Raw genomic sequence first — 23123 nt, forward strand, 5'->3', positions numbered from 1 at the left:
CCGGTGTAAACAATGCGAAGGGACGCGGTTTAACCGCTCACAGGCTACTGCCTCACGAACAGGGTAACCGTGTAGAGGGTGAAACTTTTATTAATGAAGCGTTTCTTTTCTTTCATTTTTAAAAGTGAAAGCTGTGCCGGACCTTCAGGACTATTTATCTGATAACTATTTATTATTAATAACATTTATGAATGAAAATAATTCATTTGAAATGAACACTTTTTTCTTGTAGTAACTTGGGTATCAGGTGTGAATGGTTTAACTTTATGAATACAGTTTGTGTAGAAGTCGTAATATAATATATATGCATGTTCTTGCCAAGATTAGAGTTTTTTTAATCAATGAAGCAATACATTAAATTAAAGAATTAAATGATTCAGTATTTGCCTAATAACTTCACATTTATTCAAGTTTATGAATAAAGGCTAGTTAATACTGCAATTAAAGATAATAATAATAAAAATTGGGAATTTGAATAGGAAAACTACATTTTGCTTGCATAATACATTCAAATCTGATTAAAAATAATGCATTGAAGTAAATAATTTACTATATTAAACAAAAATAACTTGTATAAAATAATTACTGAATTGTTCCAGAATTGAAATGAAGAATTAAACCAAATAATACATACAAATTTCGGATGAGATGTTAAACCAAGGTCCTGACACTCTGTGGTTATTAAAAAAAAAAAAAAAAAAAAAAAAAAAAAAAAAAAAAAAAAAAAAAAAAAAAAAAAAAAAAATCGCAGGATGTCCTTCGAAAAAGAGTAGTGGTTTAACCCCGGCATGCTGGCTAAATCTGCCCACTGGCCTCTGTCCATCATGGCCTCCTAACCATTCCCATATCATAATTGGCTTCATCACTCTGTCTTCTCTCCATCATCAATCAGCTGGTGTGCGGTCTGGCGCAATATGGCTGCCGTCGCGTCATCCAGGTGGATGCTGCACACTGGTGGTGGATGAGGAGATTCCCCCCTTTGTGTGAAGGGCTTTGAGTGCCCAGAAAAGCGGAGAAGCGCTATATAAATGTAAGGAATTATTATTATTATAAATCTGATAAAAAAAAATAATAAAAGTAAATAATTTATTTACTATATTAAACAAAAAGAAAAAAACTTGTATAAAATAATTACTCAATTATTCCACAATTGAAATTAAGATTTAAAGCAAATAATACATACAAATCTGATAAAAAAAAAATAAAGTAAATGATTTATTTACCCTATTAAACTAAAATAAAAAATAACTTCTATAACAGAATTACTGAATTATTCCAGAATTGAAATTAAGAAATAAAGCAAATAAATGATTTAAATCTGATAAAAAATGTTAAATAAATAAACTTTTGTTCTTGTAGTAACTTGGGTATCAGGTGTGAATTGTTTAACTTCATGAATACAGTTTGTGTAGAAGTTGTAATATAATATAATGTAATATATGCATGTTTTTTATTTATTTTTTGCCAAGGTTACAGTTTTTTTAATCAATGAAGCAATAAATAAAATTAATTAAATAATTCAGTATTTGTTTAATCATTTAACATTTATTCAACTTTATAAATATAGGCTAGCTATACTGTGATTAAAGATAATAATAAAAAATTGGGGATTCGAATAGGAAAAAATAAGCAAATAATATATACAAATAAGGTTAAAAATAATAAATGAAAATAAGTAAATAACTTATTTACTATATTAAACAAAAATAAAAAATAACTTGTACAATATAATTACTGAACTATAACAAAATCTGAATATTTTTCAAATATTACTTAAAACCCATTAATAATAATAATAACAATAATAATAACTACACTGTAAAAATGAATAAGTAGACTTAAAATAGTCAACTTTTACAGATGCCTTTTACATAAACACTACCTGACAAGTCTTGTCACCTATCCAAGTTTTAGGAACAACAAATTATAACTTGTATAACAACAAATAATAACTTAAATAATGACTTCTAGTTGATCACTTGGTATCAGAAGTGACTTATATGAAAGGCAAAGGCCTCTAGATTACGCTTATTTTACAGAAATAAAATATGATCATGGATTGATTTTTAACTATTTCATTAGAACGATAAGGTCTGACTTTGCTTAAACAAAAGTCTTGTCACTTAAAAGAATCAACTTATTAATAAAGTCATCTGGAATGGCAAAGAAAGCGTTCTTCCAGGACTCCCAGAGTTCATCAATATACTTTGGATTCATCTTCAATGCCTTATCCATCTTACCCCAGTCATGCTCAGTAATGTTCATGTCTGGTGACTGGGCTGGCCAATCCCGTAACACCTTGACATTCTTTGCTTTCAGGAACTGTGATGTGGAGGCTGAAGTATGAGGAGCGCTATCCTGCTGAAGAATTTGCCCTCTCCTGTGGTTTTTAATGGGCAGCACAAATGTCTTGATGCCTCAGGCTGTTGATGTTGCCATCCACTCTGCAGATCTCTCGCACGCCCCCATACTAAAATGTAACTCCAACAATGATTTTTCCTTCACCAAACTTGACTGATTTCTATAAGAATCTTGGGTCCATGCGGGTTCCAATAGGTCTTCTGCAGTATTTGTGATGATTGGGATGCAGATCAACAGATGATTCATCAGAAAAATCTACCTTCTGACACTTTTCCAAATGATCGACTAGAAGTCAAGTTATTATTTGTTGCTCTTACAACTGGGATCAACAACAAGACTTTTGTCAGGTAGTGTAAGCACATGTGTTCCTTAGACAAAGATTATGATATTTGGGTGTTTATAGTGAATAAAAAAATGAACCCCCCTGCTCAATATGCAAAAAAAGTGTCTCTTTTTTTAGTTTCACAAGAGTAACTGCATCAAAAGCATATGTGTAAAAAAGAAAGTGAGAACACCATTAGTTAAATCCAGTATAATTAGGTGCATGTTCATTATACAGAGATTAATAAGGATAAGAGCACAGCGATACCAACACATATTGGCGTTAAACAAGCATCAACACAAACCCAACTGGAAACATAGGTTACAGATCTTATGCAACATAATCAACACTACATTTGTTTAAACTTCTTTTAGTCAAGATCAATAAGAAAAATACCAAAAGTATAGAGATGGAATAGATGCTTATTTTTTGCTTAATATTCACGTATACTACATACATTACAAATATAAATATTTTGTCCAAGTTTAACCCCTCTTGCGATCCTGATGAGAGGAAATGGCACTATATTTGATCCCCTCGAATGTTCAAGTTGTGCGCAGGCGGCCCTCAAGATCATTTATGATGGAATGATCTCTTACAACAGAGTAAATTCTTTTATAAAACCCATCTCTTCTGGACTTGGAGAGCATGTGGATACAGACGTTATTATATAAGGAAACAGATTGGAGGTTTAATGTATCAATTCCTCTCAGCGTTCTATATTCCTCAACACTGCTTTTTTTTTTTAATAATGAACTAGGACAGTGCTTAATAACAGCCTACATTTAAAACCAGTCATCTCTCCAATGGGACTGTGCAAGGAAATGTACTGATACCCAAACCAGTTGTCCATCAGATCTTCTTCGATAAAAAAAATTGGGACTGTTTACACAATCTGGGCATAAAAGTGAAAGTAAAGCAGGGTTTATGTTTCGTGAGTTCATTCAAAAGTCAGACTTATTTTGAGGAGAGTTCCAGAACAGTGGCGGCAGGGTGGACGGGATGGGTTTGGGTAACGACTAGGTTTCCATGGCCATCTTTGTGTTGCCGTTTTCAAGGAAGCCTGGGATTAGAAAGAAATCAGAGGTTTATTTTGTTAAAAGCTGATGTGCAGTAGTGTTTTCACTATTGTGGAAATCCTAACTTCGATATGATTCCTTGAAAAATATCGATATTCAATATCATTTTCGATACCACGAGAAAAAAATACAGTGTTATGCTGAACACTTGCAGCACGTGTCAACTCACGATGAGAAGAGAGAAAGTTGGTAACAATACTAATCAAAAGCAAGATCGTATCATTTTAAATATTCCAGTATCGATATGTATTAGAATGTCGCGATTTTGACAACACTACCTTAAACACATACATTTATCTATTAATCAGTGTTCATTTAGTTCATTTTATCAACAAATAAGAGCAGAAAATGTATATAGATGACCTTTTTTCTGAGACTAAAACAAGGACTACATTAGCATGCAATGACGCCAAAAGGCAAGACTTAAATGAAGTCAGAAAGATAAAATCTAACCTACACTCATTTTTGTTACACTCTGTCAAGTTTCTGTCCGATTCAAGCCATAGGCGATGAACATAATTTTTTACAATAATGGTATTTCTACAATTGATACGAAACTTTGACAAATATCAACATTCTATACCATTTTTGATACAGCAAATAAAAAAAAATACATGGTGCTATGCTATGAGAAGAGAGAAAGCTGTTACCAATACTAACCAAAAGCAAGATCGTATCGTTTAAAAATGTTCAGTAGCGATATGTATCGAAATGTTGATATTTTGACAATACTACCTTTATACACATACTGTTATCTATTAATCAGTGTTCATTTTGTCAACAAAAATAAGAGCGGAAAATGTTTGTAGATGTTCTTTTTTCTGAAACTAAAACAGCGACTACATCACCATGCAATAATTCAAAAACACAAGACTAAAATGAAGTCAAAAAGATAACCGACATTCATTTTGGTTACACTGTCAATTTTCTATTTGACTCAAGCCACATGCAATGCACATTTTTCATCTTTGTTTCTGTTGACAAAATTAACACTGCTATTAAATAACACATGACTAATGGAATGTTATTGTTAAGGCTTCCCACATATTTGGATAATTTTCATTTAAATGCACAGTATAAGCAGTAATCTTTATTAATATGCGCCACACATTGCAACAACGTGGGTTACTAACATAAACTTTCATTCTAAAACCTTTTTAAAGGCATTGTGTGACATTTTATACTCTCTTCTGTCTTAGGAGTACAGAAGATTTTTTTTCCTGAAAGAAATGACCACTTATTCAATAAGGACAATGTTACAACTAATCATTTTTCAAATAAATGTTGTGCCATTTAACTTCTATTCATGAATCTTGAGAATCAATGCATCGTGGTTTTCACAACAAAACTGTTTTGTGATTTTATTTTCATAGTTAGTCATAAGAAGAAATATTATGACACCAGATCAGCAAATTAGAATGATTTATGAAAGATCCTGTGACACTGAAAACTGCAGTAATGATGCTGAAAATTCAGCTTTGAATCACAGGAATAAATGACCAGAACAGAAAGAGTCAATTGCTTTAATGTGAAAATATATAATATATAATCAGTGCTTCCCACACTCCGAGTTCCCACTCTCCGAGTATTTAGTAAAGTTTTTGAATCGTTTAGATTAAAGAATCTATTGTTTACTTTTTCGCTCGTGGCTATGCGCACTGCAGCTATGAAGCCAAGCAGAAAGTAATCTTTAATAAGAGTATTGCAAAAACGCATACAATTAACAACAGAAAGCGGAAGCAAAAGTCGACTCCCGGACATTTTATGAGATTTAGAAACACCAGGCGAACATTTAAGCTCCAAAAAAGGTGCATCTCTGTGGGTCTCTGCAGAGCACGTGAAACTGTCTGAAGTGTTGATGACAGTTCTCGTGCACACAATGAGCAGTACGAAATGTGTAGGGTGCGAGAAGAGTTTCCACTAGTTAATTGAACGTGAATGTTTGATTATTTTAGATTGATACAAAAAAAGAGGATGTAAAAGGATGATAATATTGGGGGAAAAAAAACTTAATCAAATATACTTTTGCGGCTGTTGATATACCTGGGCGGCCCGCCCAAGTAAAGTCTATGTGTGGGAAGCATTGATAATACTATAATATATATTATAATATATATTATTATTCATTTACTTATTTGTTTAAAAATATTAATACTACAGCCTTGGTGTAAATAATAATTAACACAAATAATAAACAAATGAATTATGCGGTATTTGAACTGTAGTGCATATAAAATTCCAGATAGAAATAAAATACATAAATAAATAAAAACCTCACAAACCTCCAAAAATAAGAGTGTTCAATTCATTCATTTAAAAGAATTGAGTCACAGATATTAAACATTAAAACTTCTGCAAACTGCAAGGCAGGCAGGATAGACCAGTTTTTATGAAACTTGAAATGCACATAAAAAAATGCACTCTAACATTTAATTTCATACCAGTAAGTATCTAATAAATCATGAAGTTCTTCACTCACCTGTCCAAACTAACCCCATCCTCCACGTATGAACCCCGTCTTCATCCATCCACCCGCCTCTCTCCTCTCTCCTGTTGGCTAGCTGTGGCTCTGTGGAGCGATGCTGGAGCAGTCCGTCACCAGCAGCCCCACTGTGACTGGAGGACTGGAAACAGGAGCGGCTGTGCCCACCGTCGCCACTGCACTGCTGCTGCTGCTGATGGGGCAGGGAGCGTTGGGGTCCGTCTGATTGGCGTGGGTGGCCATGTGGCCCTGCAGCTGCGTGGGGGTCTTACAGTGAATGCCACACAGCTGGCAGAGCAGCACCCCGCCTGGGCCCGAGCCACGGCCAACGCCGCTCTCCTTCCATTCCTGCCCGTGATGCTTCTGGGCATGAACACGCAGGTACGTCAGTGTGGTGAAGCCTGCGAGGAAACAAGAAGATACATTTTTCAATAATAAAAAAAATAACGTTTTTGTAAATTAAATATTATACAGAGATGTTTTGTAATGGTGTAAGGATGGCTAAGTCTCTCCATAATATCAGAACCTGATAACTGTTATGAAATTCCATGAGGCAAGACCACAAGAATGGTCAGGCACTAAAACAATAAACTTTCTAATCTGAGAAGAAGATCAGCTAGGAAACCAGTTGTCCAACTGTCTCGATCATGCAGCTTGAGCCTTTCTCTCTGCCCTGGACTTTACCTTCTCCACCAGTGAAGCTCATTCACATTCCACACAGATAATATGTAATATGGTGTACCTTGTGGCTCTATATTCTTGTTTGGCGTCATTTTAAATGTGTCTGTGTGATTGGTAAAGTGGTCTCAATTTCACTGTAATATTTTACAATCTCCCTTATATCAGTTGATTTGGGTTTTGACTTTGATAAAAGCTTTGCTAGATGCTCCACTCCAGGGAAAATGGTCTTCACATCAACTCATGACCAGGCAAGGGTCTTGGTGAAGCTTTTATTGTCTTGAATTTATGGTGATTTGAGTATTTAGGCGAAGCATGCAGAAGTGTCTGTGGGATTCTGTAGCCAGGATACCCCATTGCAGTGTTGAGTCTCTGAGCTCTGCATCAGGACTCATATGCTGCAATGTATTTCTACATGGTCAGGTAATAATCTCTAACTCTTAAATGGATCTTTGAGTAATTGACGTTGTACAATCTGAATTGGCTTATTTTGTTTTATTATGTGAATTGGAACGGAAAGTCTTTGCCTGACAAATAAATGTAAAATTCTTGTTTAACTATAATATCTCTAGAAATCATTGTAAATCTAGTAGATTGTTTAGGCTGATGTTTCCGCAGCCTACGACCAGGATTAGTCATACATTCAGGCTCAACGGATGGAGCATAGGCACAGCATTAGAGACATGTTGATTTCTGACAATCACTGACTTAACATGATATAATCTAGTGGCTAAACCAAACTTTATGTATGAGCAAGCATGGGGTGGCCTAATATTACTTAAAGGGAATTAGTTTAAAGTTATATCCTCTATCTAAGAACCAGAACTGAGGAGGATGTGTCCGTGAGCAGATGTAACTGGCCAGCATACTGACTCTAAGTGACTTTGAGTAAATGATGAACCTTTAACTGAAAATAAGGATTTATTAGGTTAATCGATCTAAATTAGACCAAATCACAACCTATAAGCTAATGAGCCTGAATTGGATCTAAATTTAAATGATTGGAAATTGGAGTCAGATTAAATTCAGAGTTGGAAACAAATTAAAATAAATGTTAACAAATAAAAATATTTCTTTTCACATGTGCTAAAAAGGCTTTCACGCATTTAACCTTCACTTGACTGATAGATGGACCCTTACAACTGGAACATTCTAAAAATATTATTTTTAAGCCTCGTTTATTGCTCAAATTGACTACCCTTTCATTGTGTTTTTGATTGTTTTTGCCCCATTGACTTCCATTATAATACAATTTTTTGATTGTAAAGCCATGACAGCATATAATCATGCATTCTTGATTGTTGTTGGTTGTTCCTGTTGGGAAGAGGTAAAATTTTAAATTTTTACTGTTGATCATCAGTTGGCAGCATTAACCCTTTAGATGGGCCTGTGCAAAAATATATATTGAGTTCTATGGAGTAAAACAACAAATTTTAGTGTGCGTGCATAGACACACTAACCATGTTTACTTAGAACATTGAAATTGAATTATTAGAATTATTGAATAATTAGAAAAGTGTGATGTGGCCACAATGCACGGAGGAGTGGTTGTTGATATTTGTCAGGTTTTTGTCCTCAAATTGCTGCATTGTGTAGCATTTGTTTCTTACACATCTCATCCAAATTTGTTTAGTTTTTATTTTATAAAAAAAGTTCTTGACTGTTATGGCTATAAAATAGGTATGGGATAATTAATAGACTGGCGTGCATTAAAGAATTTAAAAAGCACAATGCTGAGGCAAAAAATTCAATTCAATTCACCTTTATTTGTATAGCGCTTCTACAATGTAGATTGTGTCATAGCAGCTTCACATAGAAGATCATGGTAAAATGAAACAGATTAGTTCAGTTTTCAGAGTTTAAGTTCAGTTCAGCTCAGTTCAGTGTGGTTTAATTATCACTACTGAGTCCAAACACTGAAGAGCAAATCAATCAATGCGCAGCTCTACAGATTGCAAACCATGCAAGCCAGTGGCGACAGCAATTGACGAAAGTGAACCATCCAGCTATTGATTATCCCACTTATTCCATGGTCATTTGTCAAGTTTTAGACAAGACAAAATTAGTAATGTTCTTGGCAGCACAATATATGACTGAATCAGGTTAATCATTAGTTACAACATATTAGATCTCCCTGCTTTATAGGGCCGCACACCGTACAAGCCCCGGCATGTCTTTTAATTTTCAAAACATTGTTTTCTATTTGTGTACACACATGCATGGTTCCCAGCTACACTTGTTGGTCTAACTTAATTTAATTAGCACACACATTTCTACACATTTTGAATTCCATTATGTCAACTGGTTTTAATTGAGAACTTATTTTAGGCAATCACTTATTTTATTTTAAGAAACTCTTCTAAATCTTCAAACTAAGTGAAGATCAAATTCTAACAATCTTTATTCTAACTTAAAACACCAAAGATGACTTTTATTGTCGACATTCCCTCCTCTTAATTCAATCCCATGCAAAGCATGCTAGGAACTACATATACACTAACCAGGTAGTTACACCAACACAAGTCCTTCATGTTGTCCCAACACAAAACAATTAACTTAACGTTTTACAAATATAAGTGGACCGAACATAAAACAAAAAAACTGTCTAAACAAATGACAAGTATTGTGTTGTTTCAGATCATGTTAAACAAGCAGCAACAATGATTTCTTTTTTGAGTGTACTAATAATGATGCTGTTCAAATTACTGCTGTTCCACAGAATACGATCTGGAGTCTTGTATTTAATAACATCATTGTGTATAGTGTCTGCACGCTGGTGTACAATACTTCAAGCTGTCATAGACATAGTAACATGTGTTAGCTACCTCTTGGTTAATCTCTATTGGCTCTCTGGTGAAGTCTGAGGGACACTGGGTTACTATGGTTACTACCAATGTCTGAGGGCAGCGCAATTATTTTGAATTGTAATCTAAATTCACTGGAGCTTCCTGTGCGTTAAACAATTTTTTGCACACCTTCCAGCCAATCAAAATCTAAATTTTAAAAAGACCATGGAATAACTGAAATCGTTTAGCGAAGTGATAAAGAACTAAATTGTCATCAAGACATGACTGGAACTACTTTAGCTGTCCGTTTATCTGAAATCAATTGCACACCACAGAAGGTTAATCAGCCAATTGGAATTAATAAATCAATGTAATCATAATTTCATAATACTGATATTTATCATAAGAAACCCCTTTTAAAATTTTCCCTTTGAACAGTATATTAAAGCATATTTAAAGATTCACTTTCACAAAATATACATTTATTAAAACAAAAGGTAATTAGAGTAATGGAATTGTGTCCTTTTCTAAAGCACAGGTGAAGTAATCTAATCAACGAGACTCACTGCGGTTGCAGAGGTGGCAGACGTGATGCTGTGATTGGTTATGAACCCTCATGTGATCTGTGATGTAAGCTGGGGAGAGAAGTTTGCCACAGATGTGGCAGGGCACCTTGTCCTCATGTCTTATCATATGAGCCCGTAACCGGTCTTTAGTCGCAAATGCGGACTCGCATGTCTGCACAAACAAACAACACACTTTATATTAAAACACATTATGCATTGCGTTCTCTGTGGTACTCCAGCTCAATCTGCACAACATGACTCATCCAAGACTCACACACTGACAGACACATACGGCTGCAGCCCACACACACACACACAAGCTGAAAAACCTAGAACACAGACCTAATTCATGGCAATACCACAATAAATTGGTCTGAAGTTTAATAAATGAACTCAAAAGCAAGAATGTTTTATATTAAAAATAATGAATGCAGAATGTAAATATAATAATAATATAATAATATCTTCATCCACATGTTAAGGATACATACGCAAAAAAATGTTTTGTTTAAGAAATCAAAAATAATTATGAATTTTAAAGTAAAAAACCCAACAACAAGGATTCTGTTCATACCAGGATTATTAGGATAAGACTAATAAAGTGACTAAGTAATGCTTTTTATTGAATGCTTTTCCTTTCTTTATACAATCTAAGGGATGCTGCATGGAGAAAAGGTAAAAGGTGGTGGCAGAACATTTTGCTTACCGGGCATTTGAAGGGTCTTTCAGTAGAGTGTACCTGTCGCACGTGACTGTTAAGATGGTCAGGTCTGGTGGAGACAGAAAGATCGCTCAATTAGCAAATGCACACAAACCCACATTAACTACAAGGAGCCCTTCATCTAAAATTTTTTGGCCTTTCTGGCTTTATTAAGTGAATAGGACAGTATTTCAGACAGGAAGCAAAGTGGGAGAGAGAGAGGTGGTAGGGATGGGAAAGGTCCTCGAGCTGGGATTTGAACTCGGGACACCCTGAAGTGCTACTGCACCATATGTCAGTGCGCTAACCAGTAGGCTATTGTGCCGATGGAGCCCTTCATCTCTATTGAACTAGAGCAGAATGGCCTCTGTCTGTAAAATCACGGCCCTTTTAAAACAGCAGAAGCTTGTTTTCGTTAAATATTTACTTCTGTATTTTCAGCAGATGCTTGACTCAAACCAGCTTGCATATCAATGTATTTTTGTCTGAAACAATATTGTGCCCTTTCAACAATAAATCAGCCTTCTTTTTTTATAGGGACACACCTGTGTAAATTGATTAAAGGACATTATTTCGCATTTATAAAAAGGACATTTTCAGCTAATCTTATCAAATGTATGCATCACCTTTTAGATCAGGTTCTTACATTTTATCAATATCAAGTTGACTTAATAACAATCTAAATGATTTCAGAACAGTTCTAAGAACAATTCAAATACACTTTAATACAAGTCAGTTCAGTTTTCAGAGTTGAAGTTCAGTTTAGTTCAGTCTAGTGTGGTTTAAATTTCACTGCTGAAAGTCCAAACACTGAAGAGCAAATCCATCGATGTGCAGCTTCACACGTCTAAAATCAAGCAAGCCAGTGGCGAGGAACAAAACTTCACCAATTGACAAAAGTGAAGCAAAAAACCTTGAGAGAAAGCAGGCTCAGTTGGGCATGACCATTTCTCCTCTGACCAAACATCCTGTACAGAGCTGCAGTGTAGGCGCCGGGCTAGAGAACACCGGATATCCATCGTGGAGAATTGCAGGTGTGAGTAGATCACCAGCAAGTGGTCAGTCTGGCTCATGTGATCAATGCAAAGACTCCTCCATGACTGCAAATTCATCTGGTCAGGATACGGCCTGGTCCAGGATTATGGATACCTTGGCATCATCAGAACAGTCAGGTATGGTTGTATTTCCACATGAGCCTGGTATAGTTCTCAGCCCTGAATTCTAGGTATGGGTAAACAACTGTGTTGAGCCGTGCTGGTAAAGTGCATGTGCATGTGACATCACCATCCTATTGCCTGGATACCAGTTTCTCTGTAACTGGCTAAGCGGAAGCACACAATTTTTTTCTCATTCAGTAAATATCAGATAAGGAGTCACAAAAACAGAAATATCATCATCCATATTGCTGTTTACATAACACTTGCATTGACTTGCGCATTTGTATTACATTCCAAAAAGCTCCATTATCAGCACCACAGCGGAAAATGAAACCGCATCCATACTGACTGGCCGGGATCAGCACAGAACGGTTCAGCTAAGAAAACCATTCTGCCCAATAGTCAAAGAAAGCTGCTATTGTACACCTCAGCATATGGATGTACATCTGTGTTTAAATATATAAGATAGATGGATAGATAAATACAGGCAGAAGGTCACTTATTCCTCATCACACTAACCCATTTTCAGTCTCAAATTAGTAACTGGAGCATCACTCTGTAGCTTTCGGTTAAATGACAACATTCAAGCCCTGCCAGAACTACAGTATAATGCTCGCTGTTGTGAAACCTGCTGTGAATTGGCCTGATACTGGCCCCAGTGAGCATGTGTTTATAGAAATCATGAAAAATGCATGCCCTCGTAATCTTCACTCGTGGAAGAGTTTTTATGCTGGGAAGGGGTGACGTGGACTAATATCTCCATATTTTCAAGAATTCATTGCAATAACATTATTGTAGAGGCTAAGCCTATTGCTTGAAGTCCCTGAGATGTTGTTAGACAGGCACCCAGATGACGCACACTGTCCTTTGTTTGATGAAGTGTATACACAATGAACAGTCTTACTTGTTTCCATGAGTATTTAGGTTTATTGCAGTTGCAAACTCCAATAGTTCACAAATTTCCCTCCAAGTAAGTTTCCGTTTGTACATCAAACACTGCCTCATATCGTGACATACAGACCAAAAAAACAAACTGTCACGCTAAAGCGTGAATGAATGTGTATGCGTTCGTTTTTGTGTGTGTATGAATGAATGTGTGTGTATGTGTGTGTGGTCAAAACTGTATGTGCTCCCTTCCGTCTAGCAACACCTGTTACCTGAATATTCGTTCCCACTTATAAAGCCTGTTTAAAGAGCACCACCTAGTGGAGCAATTGACAGTTGCCAAATGGCTCCTACAATTATTAACAATATTATTCATATGTATGGACGAAGAGATGAAAAACAGCCACGTAACGATAGTAACGATAAAATAGAAATGCTTAAACTGATCAAACCTGTAGACAATATACAAGATTGTGGTGTTCTTAAAGCCACCCTTAGAGTTTTTATATAAGAATAAAGTATATTTAAATTATAAAAGCAATGATAATCAACATAACACAACATAACGCTTTATAGGATACTATAAATGGACTGCATAGTGGTTAGCACCTCAAAACAAGGTCTCTGGTTCAAGTCCCAGCTGGACCAGGAGTCCATTCTGTGTGGAGTTTGCCTGGCCTTGCTCAGGTTTCCCCCATAGTTCAAAGATATAGGTAATTGGATTGAAAAAATAAAAAAGGAATTGGCCATAGTATATGAATGAAAGTGTGGGTGTTTTCCAGCACAGAGGCTTTACTCTCAGTGTTGGGTTGGGGCAGTAAAAACATACTGGAGGGTAACTGGCAGTTCATCTGATTGTGGTGACCCTTGATTAAGCAGGGAATAAGTTAATGGAAAGTAAATGAGTGAGAATACTACAAAATAGATTGATTTCTTACTTATTCTGGATAATGAAACTATGTTTGGTCACCAAAAAATATTTCACATATCCAACTAATGTTATGAAGTCAAATCGGAGTCAAAGTATGTCTGTAAATCTCTATGAACATAAATGGGCTCAAAACACATGCACATTTGTATTGCACACTCAATACTGTAGTGCAATTAAGGCGAGTGTCCACTGAAGTGTTTTTATGAAGCTGAAAACACCAGCACTGTTGCAAAAAAGCTCAGCTGCAAGCGCATTTCCAACTGTCAAGGAATCCAGATTGTAGGCTTTATCATTCTTATCATGATAATTCTAATCATGAAGAGTTTTTTAATCTGTATATCCCCTATTTCTAGTTTATGCAATTAGTTTTCTGGTGTTTACAAGTCTGCAATTGTGTTTCGCTTACCTTGAGAAGCCCTTGGCGCAATGCGGACACACATACGGTTTCTCCACTCCTCCCTGGTGAGAGCGAACATGATAACTCATGCGATCCTTTCTCTTGAACCGCTGTTGGCAGATTGGACAGGAGTACGGCTTCTCATCTGAATGGGACAAGCGATGACGGTTCAGATGGTACACATCCCTGAAGGCCTTCCCACATGCCTCGCAAGCATGGTTCTTCCTGACCGGATTGGGATTTGGGTTGGGATTAGGATTGGGAGTTGGATTGATGGGTAACGGGTTTGTGATTGGTATAGATATTTGAATCGGGGTGGGGTTGTTCAGGTTATCATTGATGTTGCTATTTGGTGCAGCCTGAAAAACAAGAGGAGATCAGATTTTATGAGCCTGAGCAGTTTTTTGTGCTGAAGAGCCACTAATGCAGCAGATCTTTCTGTGTCTTCTGGGTGCAACAAGTACAATGTTTGCTGACCTACTAACCGACTGACTGCAAGTGTTCGACAAATGAGGTGCAAGCAGGTATGAGACCATGTTATACAACTGCTGACGCCATAGCCTGATTTCTGCAATGTCTTGGGGATTGAAAACTGAATGTTTGAAACTGACTGTTTTACATTAGAATGGGAGAGCAGGCGTGATAAGAAATTATGATGAAATAATGGTCAATTTTAGTGTATAAATGAATAGTGAATTGTTAAGAATTCAAATTCAGTAAGATAAAATGGAAACATTACAACATAATAATATTTTTACATTTCAACTCTTACACCCAATCTGTTATATTTAATATCATTATAAAATCTAGGCTGAAAGTTTAGAAATAAATAGAAATGGGATGTATTTGTAATTATATTTATTTCATTATATATTTTTTTACTTTTAAATAATTTTATGTAAAAAAAAAAAAAAGTAGGCAGTAAAATTTGCTCAGTTAAACCCAGGGGCATAGCTAGACCCCATTTACTGGGGCACGTGCCCCAGTAAAAATTGCCAGTGCCCCAGTAAATGCTTTGAGATACGATTTACTTTATATGCAAGTGTATTTATAAGTGTGGTAATCCCAGAAGACATTATTCTCTATGTGACACCGAACCAACGCTGTGGTGAAAGCAATGTAGTTTAATTGAAAAGCAAACTGACGCAAGTGCGCAGAAAAAAAAACATTCCCATGTGTCTCACACACTGCTCCTTGTGAACATGCATGATGAAAAAAATACGCAACGCTCATGCGACATGAAACCGGCGTAACAGCCTTTTATGTGGAGGTGTCCGTTTTGGAAATCGACAGAACTAAAGTTTAAATAATATGATGGTGATCTTATTTAGACTAAGCACAGCTCCTGATAGATTTTGTTTTGCATGAAGCGGAAAGGAGGGATGATGAGTCAGGGAGGTAAGACTTAATGAAGTCTAAGACAACAGATAATTCTATAAAACATCTTTGTTTTGTTTTCTATAGAATTTCATTCAAATGAAATTAATATTCATGCAAACGATTTCTTAAATGATCTTATGATCACTCTAATTGTGTCTTTAGATTGTTTTCCAGTTACATTTAGGATTAATTTATGTTACTTATTTAGAATAATAATTGAATAATAACAATAATACTTTTATTTATTTATAATAATTTTCTTTTGTATATGTATATATATATATATATATATATATATATATATATATATATATATATATATATATATATATATATATATATATATATATATATATATATATATATATATATATACACACACATACATACATATATATACACACACATATTTTTTCTATTTATTTATTTTTCTGAGGGGCCGTGCCCCAGTAGAGCCATAGTTTATAGTTTAAGCTATAGTTTAAACTGCAAGCTTTAAGTTAAAATTAGGTACGAAAAAAGAATAATGATTTAAACTTTTACTAACATTAATTTAATTTACATGTCATTAGCATGTTTATTAGCACATAGATAATATTTTAACCATGTTTAATTGTATGCTAGCATTGATTAGTATGTTGCTTGCTTAACTTTTTCTAACATAAGTATCACTCTACTAACGTGTTAGTAACATGTTTTAACATGTTTTAACCCATGGTTATAATTTCTTTAATACCTAAGGAATTAACATTTAAATAAAATAAATTAGCATGCTGTTAGCATGTCTAGAATTTTAACATTTTGCAAACATACTTGTTATGATCACCAGCGAACTGCGTGTTTCCCAGCAATCTGCAGCCGCTAGATCGCTGGTGATCATAGCAATACTCATGTCTCTAGCATGTTTAACACTGCTAATTTGAATAAGCATGTTGCTAACATGTTTCAAACAGGCTTTAGCACATGGCTAACATGTTTTATTACATTGCATGTTCTAACATTATGCTAGGGTTCTCGCAAAACCATTAATTCACGTTACGATACTATACCAGCTGAAGTATTATGATACCAAGTAGTATTGCGATACTGTAACTCGTAACTTAAATCTATGAAATAAAGAAAATTGTCAGAAATACTATATTTTATATGTCATAATAGGCTTACTTGAATTGAATTCATAATTCCCATATTATTGAAAAAAGTATTTGCACATCACTTCATTTAAACTATTTTGTAGATAACTGACCGTCAAAAAACACATTAAAATAAAGATACAAATTATACCAATGAAATTCATCACAAAAAGAGTATTTTCCAACTATTTCAGCCTATATGAAGTGGTCAAAAACTGTTTCAATGTTTCCTGTTGTTCTTTTGGGTTTTTCATCAATAGTTTTTTTAGTCTTATCAGGTATTTAAAATCTCATTTTGTGAGTCGTTCTTTTAAAGAGATTGTTGCGGTTGTTGTAGCTACTGAATCATATTGACAGAAACAGAAATGAATTGATTCAGATGTGCATTCGAACTTAAACTTCAGAAAACGTGCAATAAGCGGTGTGAATGGTGTGAATTCTACAGTTTTGCAACCTTAAAGGGCTCCACAGACTATTCAAATAAAATGGTCTATTGTTGCACAAACATGAGCATTTTACTGACTTTCCACATGCAACATTGTGTATTGTAGATAGATCGTTAATGCCGATACTACCGTTAACAAACTACAGTGGCACCACTAGTATTTTGGAGCCATAGTATCGCGATACTACCATAATACCGGTAAACCATGCAACCCTACATTATGCTAGCATAAAATACCATGTTGCTAGTATCTTTGAGGATCATATCACAAACATGTTAAGCATGCTTCATGTATCTAGCATTTTAAACTTTTTGCTAGCATACGCATGTTTTAAGCATGGTGACACTGCTAATATGAAAGACACTGCTAATATTACTAGCATGTTTTATCATGGTTATCACAGTGTAATTTGGTTATTAGTAGGCCCACACAGAATCTGCGCGTGCAGAATTCCGCAGATTTCCAGCCCATCATTCTGTTTATTTACTTGAGTAAATGTGTGTAAATCTATATTTATTGTTTTTAAATTACAGTAAAATTATTGACTAATATGAAAATGTTTATCTGATTTATTTACAATAAAGCTTGTACAGTAATATTTCCTGTCTTTTAGTAGATATATTATATAAAAGACTTGCTTTGTTTAACAAATAAAGTGAATCTAATTGGATTTGCATTTTAAACATTAAATAAAAGTTAAAAGATATAATTTTTTATTTCACATATTAAGGTTTTAGTTATGATACTCCCAAAATAATTCCGCAGAAATCCGCAAATTTTTACCAAAATTCTCAGAAAAAAATAGCAAAAAACGTCTGCAGATTCCGTCTGGCCCTAGTTGTTAGTTAGACCTGTGATAAAGAAAGTCAATGTGAGACACGCAGAATTCCGCAGATTTTTAGCCCATTATTGATTGTTTATTTACTTGTGTAAATTTATATTTATTCAGTTTCTAAATGGATTACAGTAATATTATTGACTAATATGAAAATATTCATATGATTTATTTACAATAAGGTTTGTAAAGTAATATTTTCTGACTTTTAGTAGATCTATTATATGAGAGACTTGCTTTGTTTACCAAATAAAGTGGATCTAATTGTATTTGCATTGTAAACATTAAATAAAAGTTAAAAAGGTATTACTTTTTATTTCATACATTAAGTTTTTAGTTATGATACTGCTAAAATAATTCCGCATAAATCCGCAGATTTTTAACACAATTCTGCGCAGAAATAGCAAAAAATGTCCGCAGATCCCGTCTGGCCCTAGACAAGACACATGTAAGGAACAGCCAAACAATCAAGAACAATACATGTGCAGCAAAGGTATTATGCAAATCATTAGCAAAAGACAAAAAACACAATCTAACCTGCACCATTGTCCCTGTCACCACAACTGCAGTAGGGAGGGGCTGGTTCATGGTCATGGAAACTGTTGCTGGGGCGATAGACAACGCGACTGTTTCCACCTGCTGATTGGTGATTGGGGACGGATGGCCCATGGCATCGACTGCTGAGGGTATGGAGGCTGGTATGGACAGCTGGAGGAGAGAGAGAGGAATGGTCTGCCTCTCCACTCGTGCTCCAGCCTTCCCTGCATCAATTTTCTCTTTAGCGGCTCTGTCCTTCATCTTTACTCCGGTGTGGACAGACTGATGACGCCGCAGGTTGTAGCTATTCTTAAACTGCTTGTTACAAATGGAGCAGATGTGTGCAGGTCGGGCAGGTCGACTGACTGGTTTTACTGGGAAAGAGAAGAGAGAGACCTGGTTAAAGGAGACTTCAAGTATTCATAGACACATGTAGTCTACAAGGCTTCTCATTCAAAATGCTCCTTTAAGCTAATCAGTGCGAATGGCACACCAAGTATGAAATTATAGACATTAAAGAAGGGTTTAGGATTGTACACTTAAAAATGTACGTCTCGATTAAAAATTTGCATTTTTTTTTTTTTTTTGCACATTGTTTGATTTGATTTACGTATTACAACAACAACAAAAATCACACAAAGCAATTCTTTAAAGAAAATACATTTTATCATGGTCGAAATGGAGCGGGATGAAGCACAAAAACATTGTTATTCTTTAGGTGAACAATTAATCCTTGCAAGTTAATTAATTGTTTTGGTAATATTTAATCAAAGTCTCACCATTTGCTTATGCCTTTGGAGTGGCGTTCCTTCTCTGATCATGTCAATTTGACAACTTCAGCCACAATATTCTTAACTACATCCCTCCTACCATTGTTTTGCTATGAGAGAATGATGAAAAAAGAAAGTCCCAACCCCTACTCAATATTCCGTTTCATGCCAGCACCGATAACCCATCATGACATATAGACTATTCAGAGGAGTGTAAACAATAACAATGGTCCTAATATATTCCTTGTTATATATATTTAATTTCCCTAGCTTCTGAGAATCACTTAAGATCTAAATATTGATAAATAATGTCATGATCACTGTTATAATGTTAAGTTATGATTGCCTCTTGTTACAATCGTGCAACAGTTTGACAAGCAGGAAATGTTCATGGGCCAATGACATCGCTACATTGAAATGGTCTTTATGTCCTGAGTTCGAATCACGACTCATGGACCTTTGAAAGCTGCATCTATCAGTTGATCCATCAGCAGTTTGACAAGGCATTCAAATGCTAACATAATGTTTTGAACAATTGGAGAAAAACAGATATTTTATGAACCTTTTGTTCCATGCATGAGGCATTTACAATGGAAACAGAGATACATAAATACAAGTAAAATACACACACATGATTATATATATATATATATATATATATATATATATATATATATATATATATATATACACATACATATATACACATACATATATACACATACATACATGGGATGCTCCAATCAGGATTTTTGGAGCCAATACCAATTCCTTGTCATAGTGATCGGCCGATACTGAGTACCTAACTTTAAACATGCATAAAGCACATGTTCCCTCTATGTATGATAGTTAAGAGAAGATCTCTTCTTTCCCAAAAGAATAAATGAAGGATATTGCATATAATCCCTTAAACAAGTTATGGCCAGAAGCAGATTTACAGAAAATAATAGATAAAATGATGCCGGTAGCTAGCGGTCTGTGTGGGTCCTAACGCCCCAGTAAAAAAAAAAAAAAAAAAAAAAAAAAAAAAAAAAAAAAAAAAAAAAAAAAAAAAAAAAAAAAAAAAAAAAAAAAAAAAAAATCGCAGGATGTTGTTTGAAAAGATTAATGTTTAACCCCGGCATACTAGCCAAATTTGCCCACTGGCCTCTGTCCATCAGGGCTTCTAACCATCCACATATGATAATTGGCTTCATCACTCTGTCTTCTCTCCACCAATCAGCTGGTGTGTGGTGTGCAGTCTGGCGCAAAATGACTGCCGTCGCGTCATCCAGGTGGATGCTGCACACTGATGGTAAATGAAGAGATTCCCCCCAAAAATTTGTAAAGCGCTTTGAGTGTCCAGAAAATCGCTATATAAAACGTAAGAAATATTATTATCACTAAAACAGATAAAAAATTTGGTAAGAAAAATGACTAACAACGCATTTTGGAAACATCTCAAATAATGGAAGAATAATTCAACATGCCTCAATGAAAAAGTTTGGAGTGAATACAAACAAACACTTGCAATTGGTTTATGCGTTTGGCCATATAGGAGAGTAATTATCGAGTCATAAAAAGTGATTATCGGCCGATACCGATTTCCGGACGATCGATTGGAGCATTACTAATATATATATATATATATATATATATATATATATATATATATATATATATATATATATATATATATATATACACACACATACCGCCAAGTTTTTATTTTATAAATATTATTAATAATGCATCTTCTATTTATATTTTATTTCACTTTCATTTTAAATTTATTCATTCATTTACTCATTTTTTGTTATTAAAGACATTCATTACCCCAGTTTCTAATCAAATTGGTGAATCTCTCTTTTGCATTGTGGGAAGTGTAGTTGACTTATAGCTAAGCCCCTTTTTAAAATGATAACAACAATTAAAACGGAAAACACAGAAACTTGGGTCTGATCCCTGTGTCATCTCATAAACACTATCATTCTTACATGATTTCAGGGCAACAACTAGCAGAAGCACCTATGCCTGCTTCCCAAATGTATGCAAATCAATGGCCTGTTTAACCTTCTCACTAATTTACATGACTCTCGAGGCACCACAACTGCAACCAGCCTAACCTCCTGTTCTCCACTCCCTGCCCACCCTCCTCCTGTTTTGGCCCTCCCTCACCCGGCACGGGCTCCTCGCTCAGCGCGGCGGTGTCCACCGTGGACGGGGGCGGGGCTATGTGATCGGGGGGCGGGTCCTGAGCGGCGTCCGTGAGGTCCGGGAGAAGATCTGATTGGAGGGTCCCGTCATTTTGCGACTGCGAGGGTGGAGTCTGCTGTGGGAGGGGGCAAATTCACAGATTTTAAACATTCTTCTGGCTAAACTTATGAATGAAAGAACACGGGGGTTATAATGCAGATTTTAAATGTCATGACATGCATCTGAATTGAACAAATTCAATATATTATATGTATTGCAAATATTTTCTTACCTGAAAGAGAAAATTGCTCCAAGCTGCATCCATCATGACGTGTAGAAGAGTACAGATCCCGTTTACAAAGCTAATTGATTGTTTCCACTATTTTATCATACAGATATACAGTGTATTGAGCTTGTAACACTATGAATTATAAAAAGAGTTTTAAATATTTTAAAAGTGAAAGAAATATTACACTGACGCTGATAAAATAATAAATATTAGCCTTACTTCAAAGTATTTAAAAGACATGACAGCTGTCAGTCACAGTCTTTGTTATTAAAGCCGCATTGTGACATAACAGTGGCCCATCGTGCTGAAAAATACCATAAAAAAGAAATTAATTCTGCATTTGACGTTTTCTTGTTAATTAGACCGCTGTGCATAATACTTCATGCGGAATAAATATATACATCATTAAGATGGCAGTTTAATGTTTCATTTGCTGCAAGCGGTCGCATGGTGTGAGTAAAAATGCCATCAAATTCATTATAAGAATCTCCATCCAGGCCCCGGCGGCTTCCGCGCGAGCCTCGGCGTTGAGTTAAATCTCACGCGTGTCTGGAGAGCGCCTCACCGGTCGTCGTCCATGGCTCCGCCTCGGCATTTCAATCGAGAGGATGACATTTTTTCCTTTTTTTCCCAGCAATACTCTCACCCTCCCACCCTCGCTCTTTCTTCCTTTTCTTTTTTTATCCCGTCTTCTCTGCCCCGCTATCTCTCCCCCACCGCCGTGTCCCCCTTGTTTTAAAGGGATAGTATATTTTGAGTGAACACCCCCTCTTGTGTCTTCGTCCCCTCCTCCACGCGATGTTCTCGAGCGCGGTGTCTCCCCTCCGGCGCTCGGGTTCGGCCGACGCAAATTACAGCATAAACATCGAGATCAGTCAAAAGAAACCATCCGCTCGTCCCTCTCCAAAAACCCCGGTCCACAACGCGAAGATTGTCGGGCGTAGACAACTGGATGTTCGTATGGGGGAAAAAATGTCGCAGGTCCTTAAAGGTAAAGACGCACGCAGACGCAGCTGCGGTAAATAATAAGCGGCTCCAGATCACTGCCGATAATAATTGTTCTCGCCCAATGGGATTAAACACACATATCAGTAAATATCAATCTCATTCCCAAAATATCTAAATATATATTTTTCTTCCCAGTACAGTAGTAATTAATAGGTTTCTCTGAACGTTCAGTTTTGCTGTTTATAATGGACGTTTGGGACGTTTTT

At 35.5% G+C, this 23123-nt stretch overlaps 1 protein-coding gene across 2 annotated transcripts; it reads right to left on the minus strand.

Moving 5' to 3' along the window:
• Positions 1–2878: 2878 nt before the first annotated feature.
• On the minus strand, positions 2879–22681 carry LOC130221037 (vascular endothelial zinc finger 1). Of its 2 annotated transcripts, none has more exons than XM_056453340.1 (8): positions 21913–22681; positions 21603–21753; positions 18676–19049; positions 14354–14703; positions 10981–11044; positions 10275–10446; positions 6242–6645; positions 2879–3746 (listed from the first exon to the last, which is right to left on the minus strand). In XM_056453340.1, the coding sequence occupies exons 1-7, from the start codon at positions 21946–21948 to the stop codon at positions 6320–6322; spliced, it is 1473 nt and encodes a 490-aa protein (XP_056309315.1). In that variant the 5' UTR covers positions 21949–22681; the 3' UTR covers positions 2879–3746; positions 6242–6319. The 2 variants fall into 2 exon arrangements, with proteins under 2 accessions (XP_056309315.1, XP_056309314.1); XM_056453339.1 differs by having other exon boundaries at positions 21603–21756.
• Positions 22682–23123: the final 442 nt, after the last annotated feature.

The sequence above is a fragment of the Danio aesculapii genome, chromosome 3, assembly GCF_903798145.1.
Source record: "Danio aesculapii chromosome 3, fDanAes4.1, whole genome shotgun sequence".
NCBI classification, from domain to species: Eukaryota; Metazoa; Chordata; class Actinopteri; order Cypriniformes; family Danionidae; genus Danio; species Danio aesculapii.

What these genes read in the sequence shown, in the direction of transcription:
- LOC130221037 (XM_056453339.1), bottom strand. Translation starts at nt 21,948, where the DNA reads ATGATGGATGCAGCTTGGAGCAATTTTCTCTTTCAG. An exon ending in TGACAGGGACAATGGTGCAG is followed by an intron (nt 14,704 to 18,675) that starts GTTAGATTGTGT and finishes CTTGTTTTTCAG; the next exon opens with GCTGCACCAAATAGCAACAT. An exon ending in TGCGCCAAGGGCTTCTCAAG is followed by an intron (nt 11,045 to 14,353) that starts GTAAGCGAAACA and finishes TGTCTCCACCAG; the next exon opens with ACCTGACCATCTTAACAGTC.